Source organism: Quercus robur, chromosome 4 (assembly GCF_932294415.1).
Source record: "Quercus robur chromosome 4, dhQueRobu3.1, whole genome shotgun sequence".
Taxonomy (NCBI): Eukaryota; Viridiplantae; Streptophyta; class Magnoliopsida; order Fagales; family Fagaceae; genus Quercus; species Quercus robur.
This window is the reverse complement of record NC_065537.1, coordinates 28543812-28562712: the sequence shown is the minus strand read 5'-3', so window position 1 is coordinate 28562712 and position 18901 is coordinate 28543812. Positions and strand designations below refer to the sequence as shown.

The window sequence follows — 18901 nt, the reverse complement described above, 5'->3', positions numbered from 1 at the left end:
GAGGAAATATAAACTAAAACCTTCCAGTATTTATATATCCAATATTGCCTGTTTATATGTGTCTTATCACAAAATATACACATTGAAGCCAAATACAATGGAAGAATCTTAAACCATTGAAATGCTATGTTAATTTGAATATGAGAAGAAATTAATTCAGTAGGGATTTAACTCCATAATTTACACAAAGTCTAGTGCTCACCACAGCGTACAGCAATCCATTAGGGCTGAAGCTGGACTGATCGCAATATGATTCAAAGTCCAGTACAACTGGTAGCTGCATTCTCAATACAAGCATAGCCCCATGTCAAGTTTGGTAAGTTAGCAATTTTCTTAAGCACAAATATTGACAGGACAGGACAGGGTGATTTGCAAGACATGTTATCAATTCTTTCACTTCAAGTGCATATCTATTTATACCACCCTCTATATTACATAAAACATATCATCCCTATTCTCATTACCCGTCTCTCCTCCATGCAGAAAATGAATCTCCATAGCATATGCATATCTCTAAGTTTTCTGTTTGCCATTTTTGCTGTTTTGCCATCCACACACATCATAAATTCAAACCCATCTTTCCTCGAATATCTTATTAATTTTAGTCTCACCTTTTTCTCATCATCTCCGATTACTTCAACTGTCATCACATACAACATTGAAGGGCATCATAAACACCATAAGAAGAATAAAACAATAAATCCTTGCGAGGATTTTTCACCTGACTTTCCTACGGATAGTGACACGACCTCGTATATTTGTGTTGACCGAAATGGGTGTTGTAATTTTACAACAGTGCAAGCAGCAGTTAATGCAATTCCAGATTTTAGCCAAAATAGAACTATTATATGGATCAATACCGGCATTTACTAGTAAGTTGGTGCTCTTGGAGTTTTTTTTATATTCTCTATTTGAAATAGATTTATTTTATAGTTCAAATTAAATATTCCAAATTTAAAGTATTGTAAGTACTATGTGGTTTAAAGTTTTAAAAATGTCACACTCTATACACTATTAGATCCAGGAAATAAAAACTTAATCTTAAAATAATTCTGTCAATTAGGATCACGTTCCGTTCAATATCTTAGATTCATTATTTTATATTTGACTTTTTTTCTCCCTTGCTTTAATGAAAATTCATTGGCTATCATTAGTGAGAAAGTTACTGTTCCAAGCCCCAAAACGAATGTAACATTTCAAGGACAAGGATTTACATCTACTGCAATTGCATGGAATGATACGGCCAATTCTTCACATGGCACATCTTTTAGTGGATCCGTTCAAGTTTTCTCCACTAATTTCATTGCCAAGAACATAAGCTTCATGGTAAGTCAATATAACATATATATCTATATACAGACATGAAAGTTTTGCATATATATATATATATATATATATATATTACACTTCAATTTTTCTCGTGCTAGAATCTAGCTCCTATTCCAAACCCTGGTGATATTGGAGCCCAAGCAGTGGCAATTAAAATATCTGGTGATAAAGCAGCGTTCTGGGGTTGTGGATTCTTTGGAGCTCAAGACACCCTTCATGATGATAAGGGTCGACATTACTTCAGAGATTGCTATATCCAGGGTTCCATTGATTTCATCTTCGGGAATGGAAGGTCACTATATGAGGTAATCTAGGCTGATCTTTGCGCCCTATTTATATGTGGTTCATTATAAAATATGTTTTAAGAAATTGCCTTTATTTTTTTTACCCATATGTACCATTTATTATGATTATAATATTTGAAAAATTAGATTCATTTAATATTCCATGTAAAAAAAAAAAAAAAAAAAAAAAAAAAAAAAAAAAAAAAGGAAAATGAACTTGTTAAATAATTATGTGTAAAAATACATTGCTTGAGTAAATTTACAAATGTTTGATTATTTCGTGTGTTATGAACTTTTTTTTTAATATTTACCTTTTCAATGTCAATTGTTGCCAAAATAATTAAATTTGAACAAAAGTATCGTATCATCCAAGTTCAAATGATTTATTCCTTGTATAATTTTATAAAAATAACAATAAAAATTCATTTTTATTAAATAATTAGGATATCACGTATAAATAACTAATACATTGAAATCAAATACATAAACATACCCCAATAATACTCTTTTTACTAATATAAAACATACAAAGGCTACTAACACCTTATTGAAAAATATACTTTTGGTAACTTTTAAATTTTTTTTTTTTTTTTTTAGGAAATGGTAAATTTTAAGTTAAATGTGACATACAGTTTAAAGCTAACTTAAAAAATAAAAAATAAAAAGATTATTTGCAAAACAAAATTGAGACAAACAGAAAAGCTAAAAAACTTTTCCCTCTTTGACAAACATATATATATATATATATATATAAATGGCGTACTTATTTACAAATATTTAATTATTTTGACTAACTTCATAATTATTTTTATACATTTTATTATTACATTTGTAACTACATTTTCTTTTACCTAATTTTGTTGAGTTTTGTTTCAATTATTTCCAAGGGAAGGGAACTAGGCATGGGCAAAAATGAAATAATCCAAATCAATTATTTTGTTTTCTTTTGATAATAAGTATTTTATAAAAAATGACAAAATAAATTTTTTTATGTAAATAATTGTTGCACCGACTATAGATAATTAATGCATAAAAATAAATGCATTTACTCTTTTTCTTTTTCTTTTTTAATACAAGATAGAATTTTTACTCTAGCCTAATCTAAGTGTATATATGTGTAAAACTTCCTCTTGGAGACTTGAAACCCAACCCTTACCCTTCACACCTCTCAAGCATTTATATTCGTTAAGTGACCACTGCACTAAGGGTGCGTGGTGGTAAATGCATTTACTCTATTAACACATGAAATTGAATTAATACTTTGACATAAACAGAAAACTTTGAGGTGAAAAACTAAATGAAACCTATTTCATTTTATTTTTTTCAAAAGAAAGTTATTGCGGTAAAATTTCAAGCTACTGTAATATCGGTTATTTTTTATCCTTATATATTAGTCGTAGTTAATAGAAAGCCCGGAAAGGTTTATATATATATATATATATATATATATATATGTATGTATATTGTGGGAGAAACAAATCTTTTTCCAATCAGGTATTATCCATTTTGGGATGGGCATGGTCAACTCTTGCTCTCATCCGTACAGATTTACTCAATCCCACATTGAGAAAAAACGCCTCCCACCTTTGCCTTATAAGCACTTAGTCTAAGAAATGGTGTACCATAGTGTGTGTGATCATAAAAATAAATATTGGTGTGCTAAGATTCTAATGGATAGTCTAAAATAATAAAGTTTAAATTTTGTAGCATCGAAATTAATGTGGCAAAATATTATGAGATCATAAAAAATTCAAACTTGTATGATTTTTTACATATATATATATATATATATATATGTGTGTGTGTGTGTGTATATATTATAAATTAGATTATGTACTTTTAGTGTCCAGTTTTCTCCATTCTAAGAAATGCCCCAAAAATTATCACTCTTATTTTTCACTAAACAAAAAAAATAGTAAATGCAGAAAAATAAATAAATTTGTAAATTCTTTGAAATTGAAGGATTTAGTGTTCTATTCTTTGGAATCTTAAAAAAATAAAATAAAATAAAAAACAATTTAATATAGGTTAAATTTTCTTACATATCAAATAAGACCTGTGGCCATATTATATAATTAAAATAATCAAAATAGAAAAAGAAAAAAAAATGAAATTCTTAATTTAAGTCGTACGTATATATTTCCAAAAGAGGCTTCAGCTAGCTTTCCAACAAGCTAGTATACTCAAAAGTCACATTAAACAACAAGTAATCCTTATATTGTTCACTACAGAATTGCCTGTTGATTTCCATGGCAAAACCAGTAGACCCAGGATCGAAAGGCATAAATGGAGCTCTTACGGCTCATGGCAGAACTTCCCAGGACGAGAACACTGGTTTTGCATTCACCAACTGCACAGTGGGTGGCAATGGAAGAGTTTTGCTAGGTCGAGCATGGAGGCCATTCGCTCGTGTTGTTTTTGCCAACACATCAATGTCAGATATCATTGCTCCAGAGGGTTGGAATGATTTTAACGACCCTACAAGAGACAAGTATGTAACTACAGATTGCAACATATATGGCTTATTTTGGGAATGATTTTGTGGTCTAAATCAATTGAATTACTAATAAGCTGTTGTCTGATTTAATTTTCAAACTGTAGGACTATATTCTTTGGAGAATATAATTGCTCAGGTCCTGGTGCAAATATGACCATGAGGCTTCCTTATGTTTTGAGACTCAATGACACACAAGCTTCTCCTTTCCTTAATGTGTCCTTTGTCGATGGGGATCAGTGGCTGCAACCTTACAATTAGGCCTATGCATGTACTACGATAACATAATTATCTAAATTTATTCTCATTTGTATATGGAGAAGACAATGATTCAAATGTAATTATGTAACAATAGTAATAAAATAGCTAGCTCATTTGATATAACAACACTGGAGTTAAACTAACGCCAGTTTCTTAAACAAATTTCTTCATTAGAATTATACACATTTTGGGTGATCTTGGTGATCTTTTTTTTATATATAAGAAATCAGAAAAGTTCAAAAGCAATTGGCTTGTGATTTGCCATGTTTTTTTGGACACTTTTTTATGATTTAGTATGTGTTTGAACTTGATTAGACTTCCTCGTTGACCTGGATTTAGTCTAGGAAGGCTACTGATGTGTTTTTGAGGTTAGATGGAACTTAGCATATATAGAAAAAATAATGTATATAGAAAAAATCATATATGTAATTATGATTTGATAGACAATGAGGAAGGGGTGTTTCGAACTGTGAACATTTTATCAAAAATACTAGAAAGTGTCAATTGAACCATAAGACTCTTGACTAAAAAAAAAATCACATTCTAAAAATATAAATTGCATAACAAACTCAAATAATTTCACAATTGATTTGTGAATTTAAAATCGAGGTCACCCTTTTTTTTTTCATTGTTCTTTTTCTTATGAGAAGAAAATCAAGCTCATCTCATTGTAATGAAAATTGAGTTCGAATTTCAAATTATTTCATCTTAAACAATAAAATTAGAATTGTCCATCCATAACCTGGACCCGACTGAACCAGTCATCCCAAAAGGTTTGGACCAAAACCGATCCGATCAAATGTGGCAATCTATGGCATTTCTGCTCCAAGTAAATTTTACAAGATTGGTGTAATTGGTGTGTTTACTCCTACAAAATTTGATTGCAACCGATCCGACCAAGAAAACCCTTTTTAGCTTTGTCATATATATATATTGAGAAACCATTACATATTTTACAAATGTATGGTTTAAAAAAAAAGTAAGCTAATACTATATATAATTTGAACCATATAATTGTAATTGTTTTTAATTGTACCTGTGCATATGCACGGGACTACATACTAGTATATCTAAAATGAAAGGCATAGTGGTATATGATTTTTAAAGGTGGTTGGATTGGTTTAGAAATAATTTTTTTAGAATATTTTAAGATATGTATGTGAGAGACCTCGAAAGTTGCCTCTCAAAAAAGAGAGATTTTTGGAGTGCTTTTTAGGCCATCTCTATTTTTGGGTAAGTGGTATGGAGTCACCACTTATTTTTTATACATAAAAAATAAGAAAAACTAAATAAATAACTGAATTATTCTCTTCATTGATTGAATAAAAAAGTACATATTTGGAAAATTGAAAAATTACATGGCTTTAGATCCTAGTTACAAACTACCAAATGATTACATAGTTTTTTGTCCTAGTTACATTCTACCCAAAATAAAAGGTAAAGACAAGGCTTAGATCTACGTAACCAAAGATCTAAATCCAGAGGCTAGGTTACGGAATGAAAGGTGTTGGCACCCATTCTGCCCAGACAGAGTCTGATCTTCTAGACTCTTGTGACCAATGTACCTTTTTATGCATGTCATGAATGATATGTTGAACATGTTAAATAAAGATTAAATTACATAAATTTATTTATGAATGAAGTCTCTTCTTTTATTTAAAAAAAATCAGATCTGTTTTGATTGGTAAAAAAAAATCGATTTTGATTTGTCAAAATACCAGATCTGTTTTGTAGGATGTAGAAAAATGTGGTTTTTGGAAATAGAAAATTCATATCTGTGTTCATCACATGAAATAAAGTCTTTTGATTTGAAAAATACCATATCTATTTTTTTAAGAACTAAAAAATGGTTTTTGATAACAGAAAAATCAAATCTGTTTTTTTTATATATTTTAAAAGAATGAAAAAGATTTTTTAAGAAATTTTCGCTCATAATTTAAATTTATGCAACATGAATTAAATAAAACAAACACAAACACAATGATGTTTAATATTTTTCTTTATTTCAAAAATCTGCATATGTTAAAGAAAAATAAGATATGTATCTAAGAAAGATACAAATCAGTTTTTTTATTTAAGAAAAATTCAGATCTGCATCTAATGAAGATGCAAATCTGTTTTTGAATTAAGAAAAATTCAGATCTACATCTAAGAAAGATGTAGATCTATTTTTTTGTTTAAAAAAAATTCAAATCTACATCTAAGAAAAATGCAGATCTGTTTTTGATTATTGAGAAAAATTCAGATCTACATCTAAGAAAGATGTAGATCTATTTTTTATTATAGAGAAAATTCAGATCTACATCTAAGAAAGATGCAAACCTGTTTTTGTTTTAAGAAAAAGAATTATTCACATGCAGATTATTGGAATTAAGAAAAAGATCATAACAATTGTATAAAAATCAAGATCATGCTTTAACAAAACAATAAATAATAATTCATGGATAAAGAAGAACATTCATCAACATAAACAAGAAGCATAAAAAGAAAAGGTGATTGAATACAACCTATTGCATGAGCACTCCTTTTTCTTGAGAGGATGTTTTAGGGTTCAAAGAAACTAATTCGGTTATCTTTGAAACCTAAAAACCCTAATTTAAGAAGCAAATCGTAGAGAGGATCAGCAAATATCAACAATTTGAGAGCCTCAAAAGGTATGCCTCTCAAAGTGTAAAAAAAAAAAAGGGTGCTTAATTATGAGACCCAATCTCTATTTATAGAGGCTAGAAGCCTCTAAAAAATAGCTCCGATGTGTAGAACGCGAATCGGGACTCATCCTTTTGCAAAAAGATAAAAAATGGAGTGCCTTTTCGGCACTCAAAGGGCGTTGGGCCAAAGCCCAAAAGGGGGAATTTTGGCCCTTTTAAAGTGCCATTCGGCACTCCAAAAGTGCCAAATGGGCTCTTGGACACCCAACGTTCTTCCATATTCAAGCGCCTTTTGGACTCTCCTTCTAGGGTTTTTTGATCCAGTCCCCACACCTAGACGTGTTTTCATCCTTAGTCTATGATTTTTTTATCTCTTTTCTGGATAATTCTGGCTTTTTCAGGAACAATTATCTTGTAAATAAATATCCTAAAATAAATCTTGATAAAGTTCAGATTATCCACAATTTTATTGTTATCCAATCATCCATTTTATTCCAATGCATGCATCCCTATTTTAAACATTAATTATCAACCAAATTGATGCATGTAATGCAAAGACAAATTAATGCATGTAATGCAATCACGAGTTTTGGGGTATATGGATGGTCATTCAAGTCATTCTCCTTGATATAATCATGGGTGCAAAATTGAGTGTCTTCAAAATGCCCCTCATTGACAGAGCTTGAAAAGTGAATATCAATATAAAACAAAGACAATGATTTAACTGAGGTTGAATTTTCAAAGATTACCTTGCCCTTGAACCTAAAACCTTGGAACATAGAACTAGTACCTTATCTATCGGCAAAAAATGAAAATACTTGACTGAGCTGGTAATTGATGACTTTGGAAATGATTCTTGACAATTGGGGTGACCAAGAGACTTTTCAATCCTGATCTTGATAATGGAGTTGTTTGTGACCCAAGGGTTATCTACCTTGATCTAGAGTTATCTGCGACCCAAGGGCTTCTCTACCTCAATCTAGAGTTTGTCGGAGTGTCGATCAGAGGTCTTCTCTTCTTCAATCTGGTGTTGTTGAAATGGTGATCAAAGGTTTTCTCTACTTCAATCTGGAGTTGTCAAAATGGCGATCAAAGGTCTTCTCTACCTCAATCTAGAATTGTCGAAATGGCAATCAAAGGTCTTCTCTACTTCAATCTGGAGTTGTTGAAATGGCGATCAAAGGTCTTCTCTACTTCAATCTGGAGTTGTTGTAATGGCGATCAAAGGTCTTCCCTACTTCAATTTGGATTGTTGAAATGGCAATCAAAGGTCTTCTCTACTTCAATCTGGATTATTGAAATGGCGATCAAAGGTCTTCTCTACTCCAATTTGGAATTGTTGAAATGTCAATCAAAGGTCTTCTCTACTTCAATTTGGACTTGTTGAAGTGTCGATCAAAGGTCTTCTCTACTTCGATCCAGACTGCTGAAATATTGATCAAAGGTCTTTTCTACTTCAATCTGAAGTTGTTGGAGTGTCGATCCAGGGCTTCTCTACTTTGATCTGGAGTTTGTTGAAATGTTGATCCAGGGCTTTTCTACTTCAATTTGGAGTGTTGCATGCAAAAAGTTAAAATTTGGGGGCTAGACTTTTAAATTATGAGAGCTTTTTGATCCCACTGTTTTTTGAGATGTGTGATTTTCATTTGTTCCTTCTTGATTTGAATCTTTATCAATAAAAGTTTGATTGAAAAAAGATTCTATTTTTGGGAAACATTTGATTTTTTGAAACTTAGAAGTTTTGAAATTGACATTTAAAATTTTGAGACTTTGGAACTTGGAGATTTTGACTTGAAATTTGAAATTTTGAAACTTAGAATTTTGAAAATTAAGGCTTGAAATTTTGATCATGAAATCTGAGGTTTGGATTTTTTGAAAACTGGAGATTTGAGTTTAAAATTTGGGCATTGAGAATGTGGAATTGAAAATTTAGGAATGAAAATTTTGAATTGAAAATTTGGAGTTTGAAAGATACTCGAAAACTTTGAATATTTTTTTTTTGGTTGACTCAGTTGACTCAGTTTGACTGAGTTTACTCAGCTTTTGGCTGAGTTTTAAGTGTGGGGGCTGAAATTTTGGCCCCCCACTTCTTTGTTTCTTCTTTTTCCCTTTTTACTTCATCTTTTATCAACTTCTCTTTCTCCATTGACACTATTCACCTTCTTCTTCCCCTTGATTTTTCTTCTTCATCTCACCATTTCTTCTCACAAAAAACACTTTTCTAAGCTTCTTAACCTGCCCTCGTCCATCTCTATCAATGTTTCTTTAGATCCTTGTGTTTTGAGCATTTTTATCATGCACCCATTTTTGGTGAAACCCATTTTCTAAACCCATTTTCTTTGCATCAAGATGGCTTCTTCCTCCAAGGAATCTTCTTTTCTTGCTTTTCATGGTAAGAAATATGATCCAACATTTGATTGGCATGATGATGATGGACTTCTTCAAGACCTTAGGACCCATGCTCCATATTGTCATGTAGACACCAAGGTTAGTTTTTTTTTTTTTTCTTTGGTTTCCTTACTTGGAAAAAATGTTGTTGAATATTTCATTGAAAGTTTCATGGTGAGATATTGTCATTTGGTTATTTTGAAATTTTTGGGGCATTGCATGATTGTTTATGTTGGAGAATGTTGGCTTTGGAGCATTCTTAAAGTGTTGTTTTTTCTTTGATCATGGTGCAATTTGGACAATGTTGGTGGCTTATGGAATTTTGATTATGTAGGTAGATGGTGATGTTGTTGGATGAATTTTGGTTTGGATTTTGGGAATATTGGCATTGTGAAAAATTTGTGTTAGGCTTATATGAATATGTTCATGATGTATGTGGGAAAAACTTGTTGGCATGTGTAAACTTTGTTTTATGGACATGGCAAAATTTTGTGGGTAAATTTATGGGAATGGAAAATTTTGATTATGGTAAAATTTCGATTATGAAAAATTTTGTTGGGTATGTGATGTTGGTTCATGGAAAATTTTTGTGGTTATGATTTTGGCTATGTGAGAATATATTTGTGCATGGGCATGAACTTGTGGGAATTTTTTTATCTTGGTCATGTAGGAAATTTTTTTGCGTGGCTATGAAAAAATTTGGTAATTGTGTATGGATGTGTGGAAAATTTTGATTGTGGTAAAATTTCGGTGGGGCACTGATTTTTTGTGGTGGTGGGGCATTGTTTGTGAGAATATATTTTTTTTTTTTGTATGGAAATTTTTGGTCATGTGGGTTTTCGTCAGGGAAATTGATGAGTTGAACTTTTGTGTTGCAGAGCCTCAAGAGTCGAGGCAGTCTCCAAATGTTGAAAAATGCATGGGCAACATTGTCTTCTAGCATCAGAAACATCATCAATGAAGCAAGTTTTGGCACTTTCTTCGAAGCTTTGTTAAATCAAGAGACACATGAATACAAAGATCTTCAGTTACTTCTTGCCTTGGCAGAGTGCTTCCGGGACACTACCTGTACCTTCCATTTTCCAAGTGTTGGGGAGGTAATGTTGACACCTTATGACTTCTCTTTTATCACTAGTCTAAGGTTGGGTGGTGAAATAATTCTTGTCAATGATTCCCTTACTTCAACTGAACTCAAGAAACTCCTAGGTGTAGTGCCTTCTAGAATGAGGAGTAACAATATTCCTTTGTCTTGGCTATGTGATAATATTCCCCAATGTGAGACTGTGGCAAAGGGTGCTCATATGTTCATGTTTCTTTTTATTGGGACTTTCTTGTGTCCAGATTTAGGCAGTAATGTGAATTTGTGCTACTTGGGGAGCTTGAGAAAAATTAAAAAAATCTGGAATTATGATTGGGGTGGCATGGCTTATGCTACTCTGATGCATTTCATGACCCAACTCTCTAGACAAAGTCTTTCAAGCTTGGGTAGGGCTCCATTTGTATGACAGGTGAGGTTTGGGATTTATTTTGGCTATGTGTAGGTTGTGGAAAATTATTTTGGCTATGTGGTAATGGTGTTGTGATTTTTTCAAGTCTGAAATCCGGGAAGAAGTTGCTAGCATTTTCCCCAGATTTCTGCGTTGGTTGCCCAATCATCATTTGTCTACACCTTCTAAGCGTTCTTTGGAAATTTGGCACTTGGTGATTGATAATTTGACTATTGATGATGTGAGTTCTTCCTCCTCTTTCTTTTGAAATCTTTGGCACTTGGCTATGGTTCAGTCTCTTCTCATTCTAAGTTCCTTTGTAACTTTTCAAATGGATTTAAATCCTTGGGCTGGATGTGAGTGGTATGAAGAGTGTGAGCGGGCTCTAGAACTAAATGGATGCCAAGTGTTGTTTAAGTGTAGGCATGGAAGGTATTGGTATCTTGGTGATCGGGTGTTGCCCGACTTCATCTACAAGGTTGCTTAGTTGGCAAAACGGTATTTTTCTTCCCTTCTAAAGTCAAGTTTCTTGATCTTGCAAATTCCTTTTCATATTTCTACTTGATAACAATACTTGCATGTTGTATTTTCGGCGTTCGTCTTCTGAAGGAGAGGAAGGGGGAGAGGAAGAGGAAGAGATTCCCTCTCCCTACCATGCTGGTAGTTCTTCTAGTTCCTTCATGGAGACTTATCCTAATGGAACGTATAGTTCCATGCCTATAACTAGGCCAGAGCACATACCAAATGTTCCTTGGCCCGATCTGGTATATTCTTGAATGCTAAGTTCTTTTTCCTAATTTCTTCTTATCTTGATGAGTGGCTCTTAATCTGATGACTCCTGATCTAGCAAATTTGTGCTTCAGGTTGATGTGGATCTTGTTGGGGAGAGCATGCGGATGATTGGAGGCTTGCAATTATTGGCTCGCACTTAGTCCTCCCCATATGTGCTCAATGATTCGAGCTGGGTATGCCATGTTGCTTTCGGAGTGTGATATGCCAAGAATGTATTGACTCCTTGTGATAAATTAACCAATTAATTAGCCAAGTTAATTAATTAATTTAATTAACATGAAATATGCGTGGTAGCACAAACAAATCACCAACTAAGATAAAATGCAGCGAAAAATAAAGTTGACACGGTGATTTGTTTACAAATGGGGAAAACCTTCAAGGCAAAACCCCACCGGGTGAATTTAAGGTCACCACTCTCGAGAATCCACTATTATCAAAACAAGGGGTTACAAGTAAAGAAATCTCAATACCTTATACCTTATACCAACTTACAGTTGAACCCTTACCCCAATACCCAATTGGACTTATTCTGTAGTGACAATCTCTCATTTTCAATGCACGACTCCCAATACGTGACTAACCAATTGATGCACAAATCCAAGTACGTGACTAACCACCAACTTGAGAAGGATGTTGGCTGCAAAGTTCTATAGTTGATCAACACGATGAAGACCACGAAGCTCCTTGGTTACAAAACCCTACGGCGTACAAACGCAGCAACTTCTTGAAAAGGAAGATGAACTAGGGCATATGTCTCCGATCACAATATGCTTGTGAAAAACTTTTGCATTTAGTTGCATCAGTAGTGATGACCCTTAGAATAATCCTTATATATGTTTAGGGTTGTAAGAAAAGAAAGCCTAAACAAATATACACGAATTGAAGTGAAATTAGAATTGAAAATCTGATTTTCATAAATCTTAATAGATATCTTATCTATCGAGCAGCTGTCAAGTATCGAGCTTACAAAGCCTTTTAAATCTCGATAGATTCTAGCTGTCAAGCTTTAAAATCCAGCACTTCTTCAATTCATTCTTGGACAGATTTGTATGGTTTTAACACTTGGACTTGAACTCTTGTTCCTTGAAGTATTAAACACATCCTAGATCTACCCAAATATAAGTAAAGTGCATTTTGTCAAAGGATTAGCCAATTCTAAATTGACATATGTTCCTATTATGATTCACATATGTCCTAACAATCTCCCCATTTGGCAATTCGTGACAAAACCACAACAAATAAATGAACATATAAGAAAAGTCATAAATCACTCAGCTCATACTCACTTGTTGAATTCAATAAAATCTAATCCTAACACAAACTCTTGAAAACTTTGCAAGAAGAGAGTTCTTGACAAAAAAGACTTTGACAACCTGTATTTTTGAAATACTTTAAACAAAACTCATCACGGCATCTTAGTGTGAAAAAAAAATATAAAAGATTGCATACAGTTAATAAGAAGCATGTGCATAAAGAGAGAAAAGAAATAACACATGAAGAGATAGGTGAAAGAAAGTAATAACAACCTCAATATATATATATATCAACATAAGTACAAAGTTTGCTATCACAATATAAGAACAATGTATTTGAAAAATAAAGAAAAGAAAAGATACAATAAGTCCTCACTACATCCCTTATAAAAGGAAAAACACTCCCCCTAACAAAAATATCTCCTATACTAACTCTCCCCCTAAGAACATGACTACTCTTATATCCAAAACTACTCCCTCTTTTTGTTACGAATGACCAAGGGCAAGTAACTCAAGCAGTCATCTCGCTGTCACTAGAAGAGCTAGCATCCTCATCCTCATCATCATTATCATTGTCATCATCATCGTCCTCAGATGCCTTTAGAGAAGGAGAAGGAGACTCCACGAAGCCACCAAGGCGAGTCTGTCGTCGTACAATACGATTGACACGGGTGTTCATCTAACACAACTCATCACTGAGTGTGCCAAGGCGAGCATCCATGCACTAAAGCTGGGCCATGACCGCCTCGAGGGTCACATTACCTGCAAAAGAAGAAGGATCAGATGTGGATGGAGCAAAAGATGGTAGAGGTGTCGCCGTCTCAGTCTGTGGCCGTTTCAGTCAAAGCTGGGCCTCACTCCTAACGATAGCAGCATTTATGGCACACATCACTGAAAAGTGAGGAGACTCAAGATAGGAGACAGACGCATGACGGAGAATCCTTGTGATAGCCAAAGGAAAAATGAGCTTATCACAGGTCGCTGTATATAGACATCTATAAGGGAGAGTATGAAGTGAGAGGGAACATCAATAGTGAGTCCCTCAAGTAGGGACAACAAAAATCAAGTACGAGGCTTAGTAATGGAGTTATAGTGAGACAGGGGATGGAAAACAAATGTCATCACCATGTTAAGGAACCTCGGACTTTTTGCAAAGCCCAAGCAAGGGGTGTTTTGACGGTCACCCCAAGATGAAGGTGTCTCACAAAAGAGAGACAAGAGTTTGTCTTTGGACACAGTCCTAAGATGATCACAGTCGAGGTAGTCAGAATGTGCTACCCGCAGTACATGTAGCACCTCGGATATAAGATCCGGAGTGACTATGATATGTGTACCTCGAACGTGAGTGATAAACTAAGGTACAAAATTATCGAATCCATGCATATTGGAGTAAAACTCCTGTATGGTCATGGAGGGACAAGTGACTAGGATGCCACATAGTGACTCACAACCCTTATTGTAGATGACAATCGAAAGGTCAGTATCGAAAAAAATCTGATAGGACGACTTGGTGTTCTAAATGAGTCGTGTCATGAAAAGTTCTCCAAGAATTCCGTACAAGCCTTCTCATCATGGAACCGAACGTGAAAGGGAGTAGAATCAGCAAAGGGAGAAGAAGAAGCTGCCCAGAATGAAGAGGGTTCTAGGACGGAGTAGACTTGCACTTAAGTGCCAGTGAGCAAGCTAACCGCAAAAAGAGAGAGAGAGAGAGAGAGAGAGAGAGAGAAACAAAAAAGTACCAACACAAATCAATATCAAAAAAAGAGAAAATTGAAGGTACGTATGCATGAAAAATGCATTAACATGTGACATGCAATAGTAAAAACATCATGGGCTTAGCCCAATCCAATCCTACCAGCACACATTCTTTCAACATAATAAACACACATCTATAATGCATGAAACATTGTTAAAATGAAAATGTGGTGCAGTGCATGAATTTTTAAGATCATTTGAACAAAACCCATCCCAAAAATTTTGCAAAAACCTCATTAATTTTGAAAAATCCCAAAATCTTTCAAAAACCTCAAAAGTTAGGTCAAAAGAGATGAAATGCATGATTAAATAAGAGAAATAAAATCATACCAGAGGAACAAAATGATCTTCAGGCCGAAGATTGAGTAGGGAAGAGTTTTAGAGTGAGAAAAGGGTGTTTGGGAAAGTGAGGAGTCAAAAAGTCGAGAGAGATCGAGAAAAATGAGAAAGAAATTGTGCTAAAGCTTTATATAGAAATCCATGGTTCTCGATGGATCGAGAGGTGTCGAGATTTAAATTTCGACAGATAAAGCTATCGAGGAGCTATCGAAACAAATTCTCAAAAACTTCGATGGGTCAAAAATGCGATAACAACTATCGAGAAAGGAAGCTCAAGAGGCTCGATAGATAGTCTAGCTATCGAAAGGTGTCCAACAGCTATCGAGATAGCTTAAAAATAGTTTTTCAAGAAGAGAAAACCACAGATATGAATGCAATCAAGCGTGCTACTTAACCAAAGATCTAAACAACATTTTAAACTCTCAAAATCATCTCTCAACAAAAAAATGTCAAGCATAGAGATCCAAAACACACACACACTAGACAAGTCTAACCAATTTTATATTTCAAAAACAAGTCGAAACAGTTTAGTGAGCATACATTAACACATGTATTCCTTGTGACAGCCAAATCATATTGTACCTGCACATGTATCAAGAGTAGCAAAGAATATTGTGTGTTATGTGTGAAAAACATCGCAAGATTGCATTAGTGTCCACATGTTATGACAATTTGAGATATAAGAAAATCACTTTAACTCACACACAATCATAACTACTTGATGGGGACTATCACCTTCGAGATACATCCTATAACTTCCACATCTCCTAGAAGACACGCTTGCAATCATATATAAAGCATTTTGATTTTTTTTGCTTTTATTTTTCTTTGCATATTTTTCTTTTGTTAGGCATATCATGCATGGGCATATAAGAGAGAGAAAAGAAATACCCAATTATGTTAATTAAACGTTGCACTTTTGCTATGCCGAAGCATACAGATGTCATTTCATGATTGGTGGGCAACAGTGGTGAGATGGTTATTTATGCCTTTCTCTTAGGATTTTCTAGTCCTTCCTGTCAAAAAGAGTGATACAAGCGTTAAGTACAAAAGATTACTTAATCTTACTCATCACTAACACAAGCAACAAAGCTCACTTATTTAGTTGTGCATAGAGATGCTTATCTAAGTTACAAAAGATACAAAGTTTAGAAAACTTTGTTTCAATGGCCATCCAAGGTACACAAGTACCAATGTACACAAAACACACACTGTTTTTGTATTTTTTTATTTTTCAATTTTTTTTTTTAAAAAAAAGCAAAATTGAAAATAAACAAACAAAAACATGTTAAACAAAGCAAAGTATAAAACTAAATAGACTCAAAAGAAGAAGGCAAAACACACAAGTAATGCATACTCAAAATCAAGAAAGGGAGAAAGAGAAAAAAAAAAGACTAAATCACTTAGAGCCTTTTTCCTTCCATACCTTGGAAGAACCTTTTCGTTTGACGAACCTTTGATTCGACGGTAAAGGGCTAGGTGATCGGTAATTGCTCTCCCCTTCATAGATTTCTGAGTCACATACTTAATATCAAATTTTGATAGAAGCAAAACCCATTTAGCTATCTTCCCATCTTTCACAGGTTTTTCCATTAAGTACTTCAAATGATCCATTCTTGCAATCAACAAAACCTTGTAAGCAAGCATATAATGTTTGAGTTTATAGGTTGCTCATACAAGTGTACACATGTCTTCTCTAATGGTGAATACTTCTCTTCATAAGGCAACATCTTCTTGCTGATGTAGTAATTGCGTTCTCCTTTCTAGTCTCCTCTAGGTTTTGAGCAACTAAAGCCCCCATTACTGTATCTGTAGTGGTAAAATACAACAACAATGGCTTTTCAAGAACCGGTAGGACAAGTATTGGTGGCTTCATTAGATAGTTCTTGATCTTCTCAAAGACTTCTTGGCATTGTTCATTCCACACTATTGGGTTCTCCTTTTTAAGCAGTCGGAAGATTGGTTCACATGTCATGGTGAGTTGAGCTATGAACTTGCTGATGTACTGTATGCCCTCCCCAGAAATCCTCGGATCTCCTTTTTAATTCTTGGAGGCTTTATCTCTATAATTGCCTTGATTTTCTCAGGATCAACTTCTATTCCCCTCTGGCTTACCATAAACCCTAACAGTTTTCCGGATGTGACTCTGAAAGCACACTTCTTTGGATTCAACCATAACTTGTAGAACTGGATTCTCTCAAAGAAATTCCTCAAAGCTGATATGTGCTCTTCACGGTCTTTGGACTTCACTATCATGTCATCAACATAAACTTCTATTTCTTTGTGGATCAAATCATGCAACAAAGTGGTGGCCACTTGTTGGTAAGCAGCACCAACATTAAGGCCAAATGGCATGACCTTGTAGCAGTATGTCCCCCATGGTGTGATAAAGGAAGTCTTCTCCATATCTTTTGGAGCCATCTTAATCTGATTTTATCCTGAAAACCCATCCATAAATGATAGCAAAGCATGACCTGCTGTATTGTCAACCAATACGTCAATGTGAGGCAAAAGAAAGTCGTCTTTTGGACTAGCCTTATTCAAATCTCGAAAATCTACACAAATTCTAACCTTCCCATCCTTCTTTGGTACTGGAACCACATTGGCTAACCATTCTGGATAGTTGACCACTCTCGGGAATCCTGCATTGTACTGTGTTTCTACTTCTTATTTGATCTTGAGAGTCCACTCTGGCTTTGTTCTTCTTAACTTCTAGTTGACTGGCTTCATGGTTGGATCTGTTGGAATGTAGTGTTGTACTATATCTGTATCAATCCCAGGCATGTCTTCATATGACTAGGCAAAGACCTCCTTGAACTCTGTTAGCAGTGCCACTAATGCATCCTTCTCTAAAGTGGTTAGGGTATTTCCCACTTGGATCATTTTAGGCTCATCATCGGTTCCCAAGTTAATGGGTTGGGTTTCTTCATTTATAGATTCTAGGTATCCATGTTTTAATTCCTTATTATTAAGAGTTTCTTTACCAATTTCAGAAATAAAAACATTCAAAGCCAACAAATAAGTAGAATCAGAAATCATATTAAAAGAGAAAGAGTTTTTAATAGACTCAACTGGAAAACTATCACAAACAGATTTAATAGGAATAGAAACACTGGCAGAAATAGACTCAATAGGAGCGGAAACAACGTTCTTGGTAGGAGTGACTGGCTCGATGGTCTTGATCTTCTTGGCAAAAATGACTAACTTGACAGTCTTGATCTTCCTCACAGAGTCCTCCATAGGGTGGGTGGCTCCCTCCCATGCCCAGTTCTTCAACTCGATCATGGCCCACAATGGCAGGTGGCTCCAGTAAGCTTCTTCTTCCATCAACATCAGTACCAGGGGATCTACATCCATATAATCCATTTCTTCTCCTTCAACCTCCATGTCTGTAGGATTGTCGGTCACAAAAGCATCCAGGCGCTCTATGCTATCAATCCATTCATCAAACAAGTCATGCTTGCCTCTGTTACCCAAGTAGGTGGGTTAAGGGAGATGCTCTGACTCACTTTCTTCCATTCTCTCCTTATTATGTTCAGTATTCTCAAGTGTCATGATTCTGAGACTGTGGACCAACAGTTTTTGGTCTAAAGCAACTAGTTTGGCATCTATGTCATCCTTTTCTTTAGTATGTGGGGTTGGTGAACTTGGTTTTGAATCATAATACGACCCTAATTCTAGAACCTTTCTTCCATGCTTGTCATACCTAGGGCCAGACCTTGAACTAACATTAGTGATATCACTCCAATCTGAAAAATGCCCATAGGGATATCCATCATGATACATTTGATTGGTTTGTGCATTCTTCTCCCTTGCATTCTCTAACACATTTATCAGCTTGTATTGATCACTATCAGTGTCGCTCCACCTA

The 18901-nt window shown here is 34.4% G+C and overlaps 1 protein-coding gene across 1 annotated transcript; it reads left to right on the top strand.

Moving 5' to 3' along the window:
• Positions 1 to 452: 452 nt before the first annotated feature.
• Positions 453 to 4511, top strand: LOC126721074 (probable pectinesterase 8). The gene is made up of 5 exons (XM_050424076.1): positions 453 to 872; positions 1155 to 1326; positions 1428 to 1634; positions 3845 to 4104; positions 4215 to 4511. The coding sequence occupies exons 1-5, from the start codon at positions 478 to 480 to the stop codon at positions 4366 to 4368; spliced, it is 1188 nt and encodes a 395-aa protein (XP_050280033.1). The 5' UTR covers positions 453 to 477; the 3' UTR covers positions 4369 to 4511.
• Positions 4512 to 18901: the final 14390 nt, after the last annotated feature.

Excerpts from the sequence above, each read along its gene's own strand:
- LOC126721074 (XM_050424076.1), top strand. The coding sequence starts at position 478 with ATGCAGAAAATGAATCTCCATAGCATATGCATATCTCTAAGTTTTCTG. Across the intron at positions 873-1,154 it reads ATCAATACCGGCATTTACTA|TGAGAAAGTTACTGTTCCAA; the intron begins GTAAGTTGGTGC and ends GGCTATCATTAG. Across the intron at positions 4,105-4,214 it reads AACGACCCTACAAGAGACAA|GACTATATTCTTTGGAGAAT; the intron begins GTATGTAACTAC and ends TTCAAACTGTAG.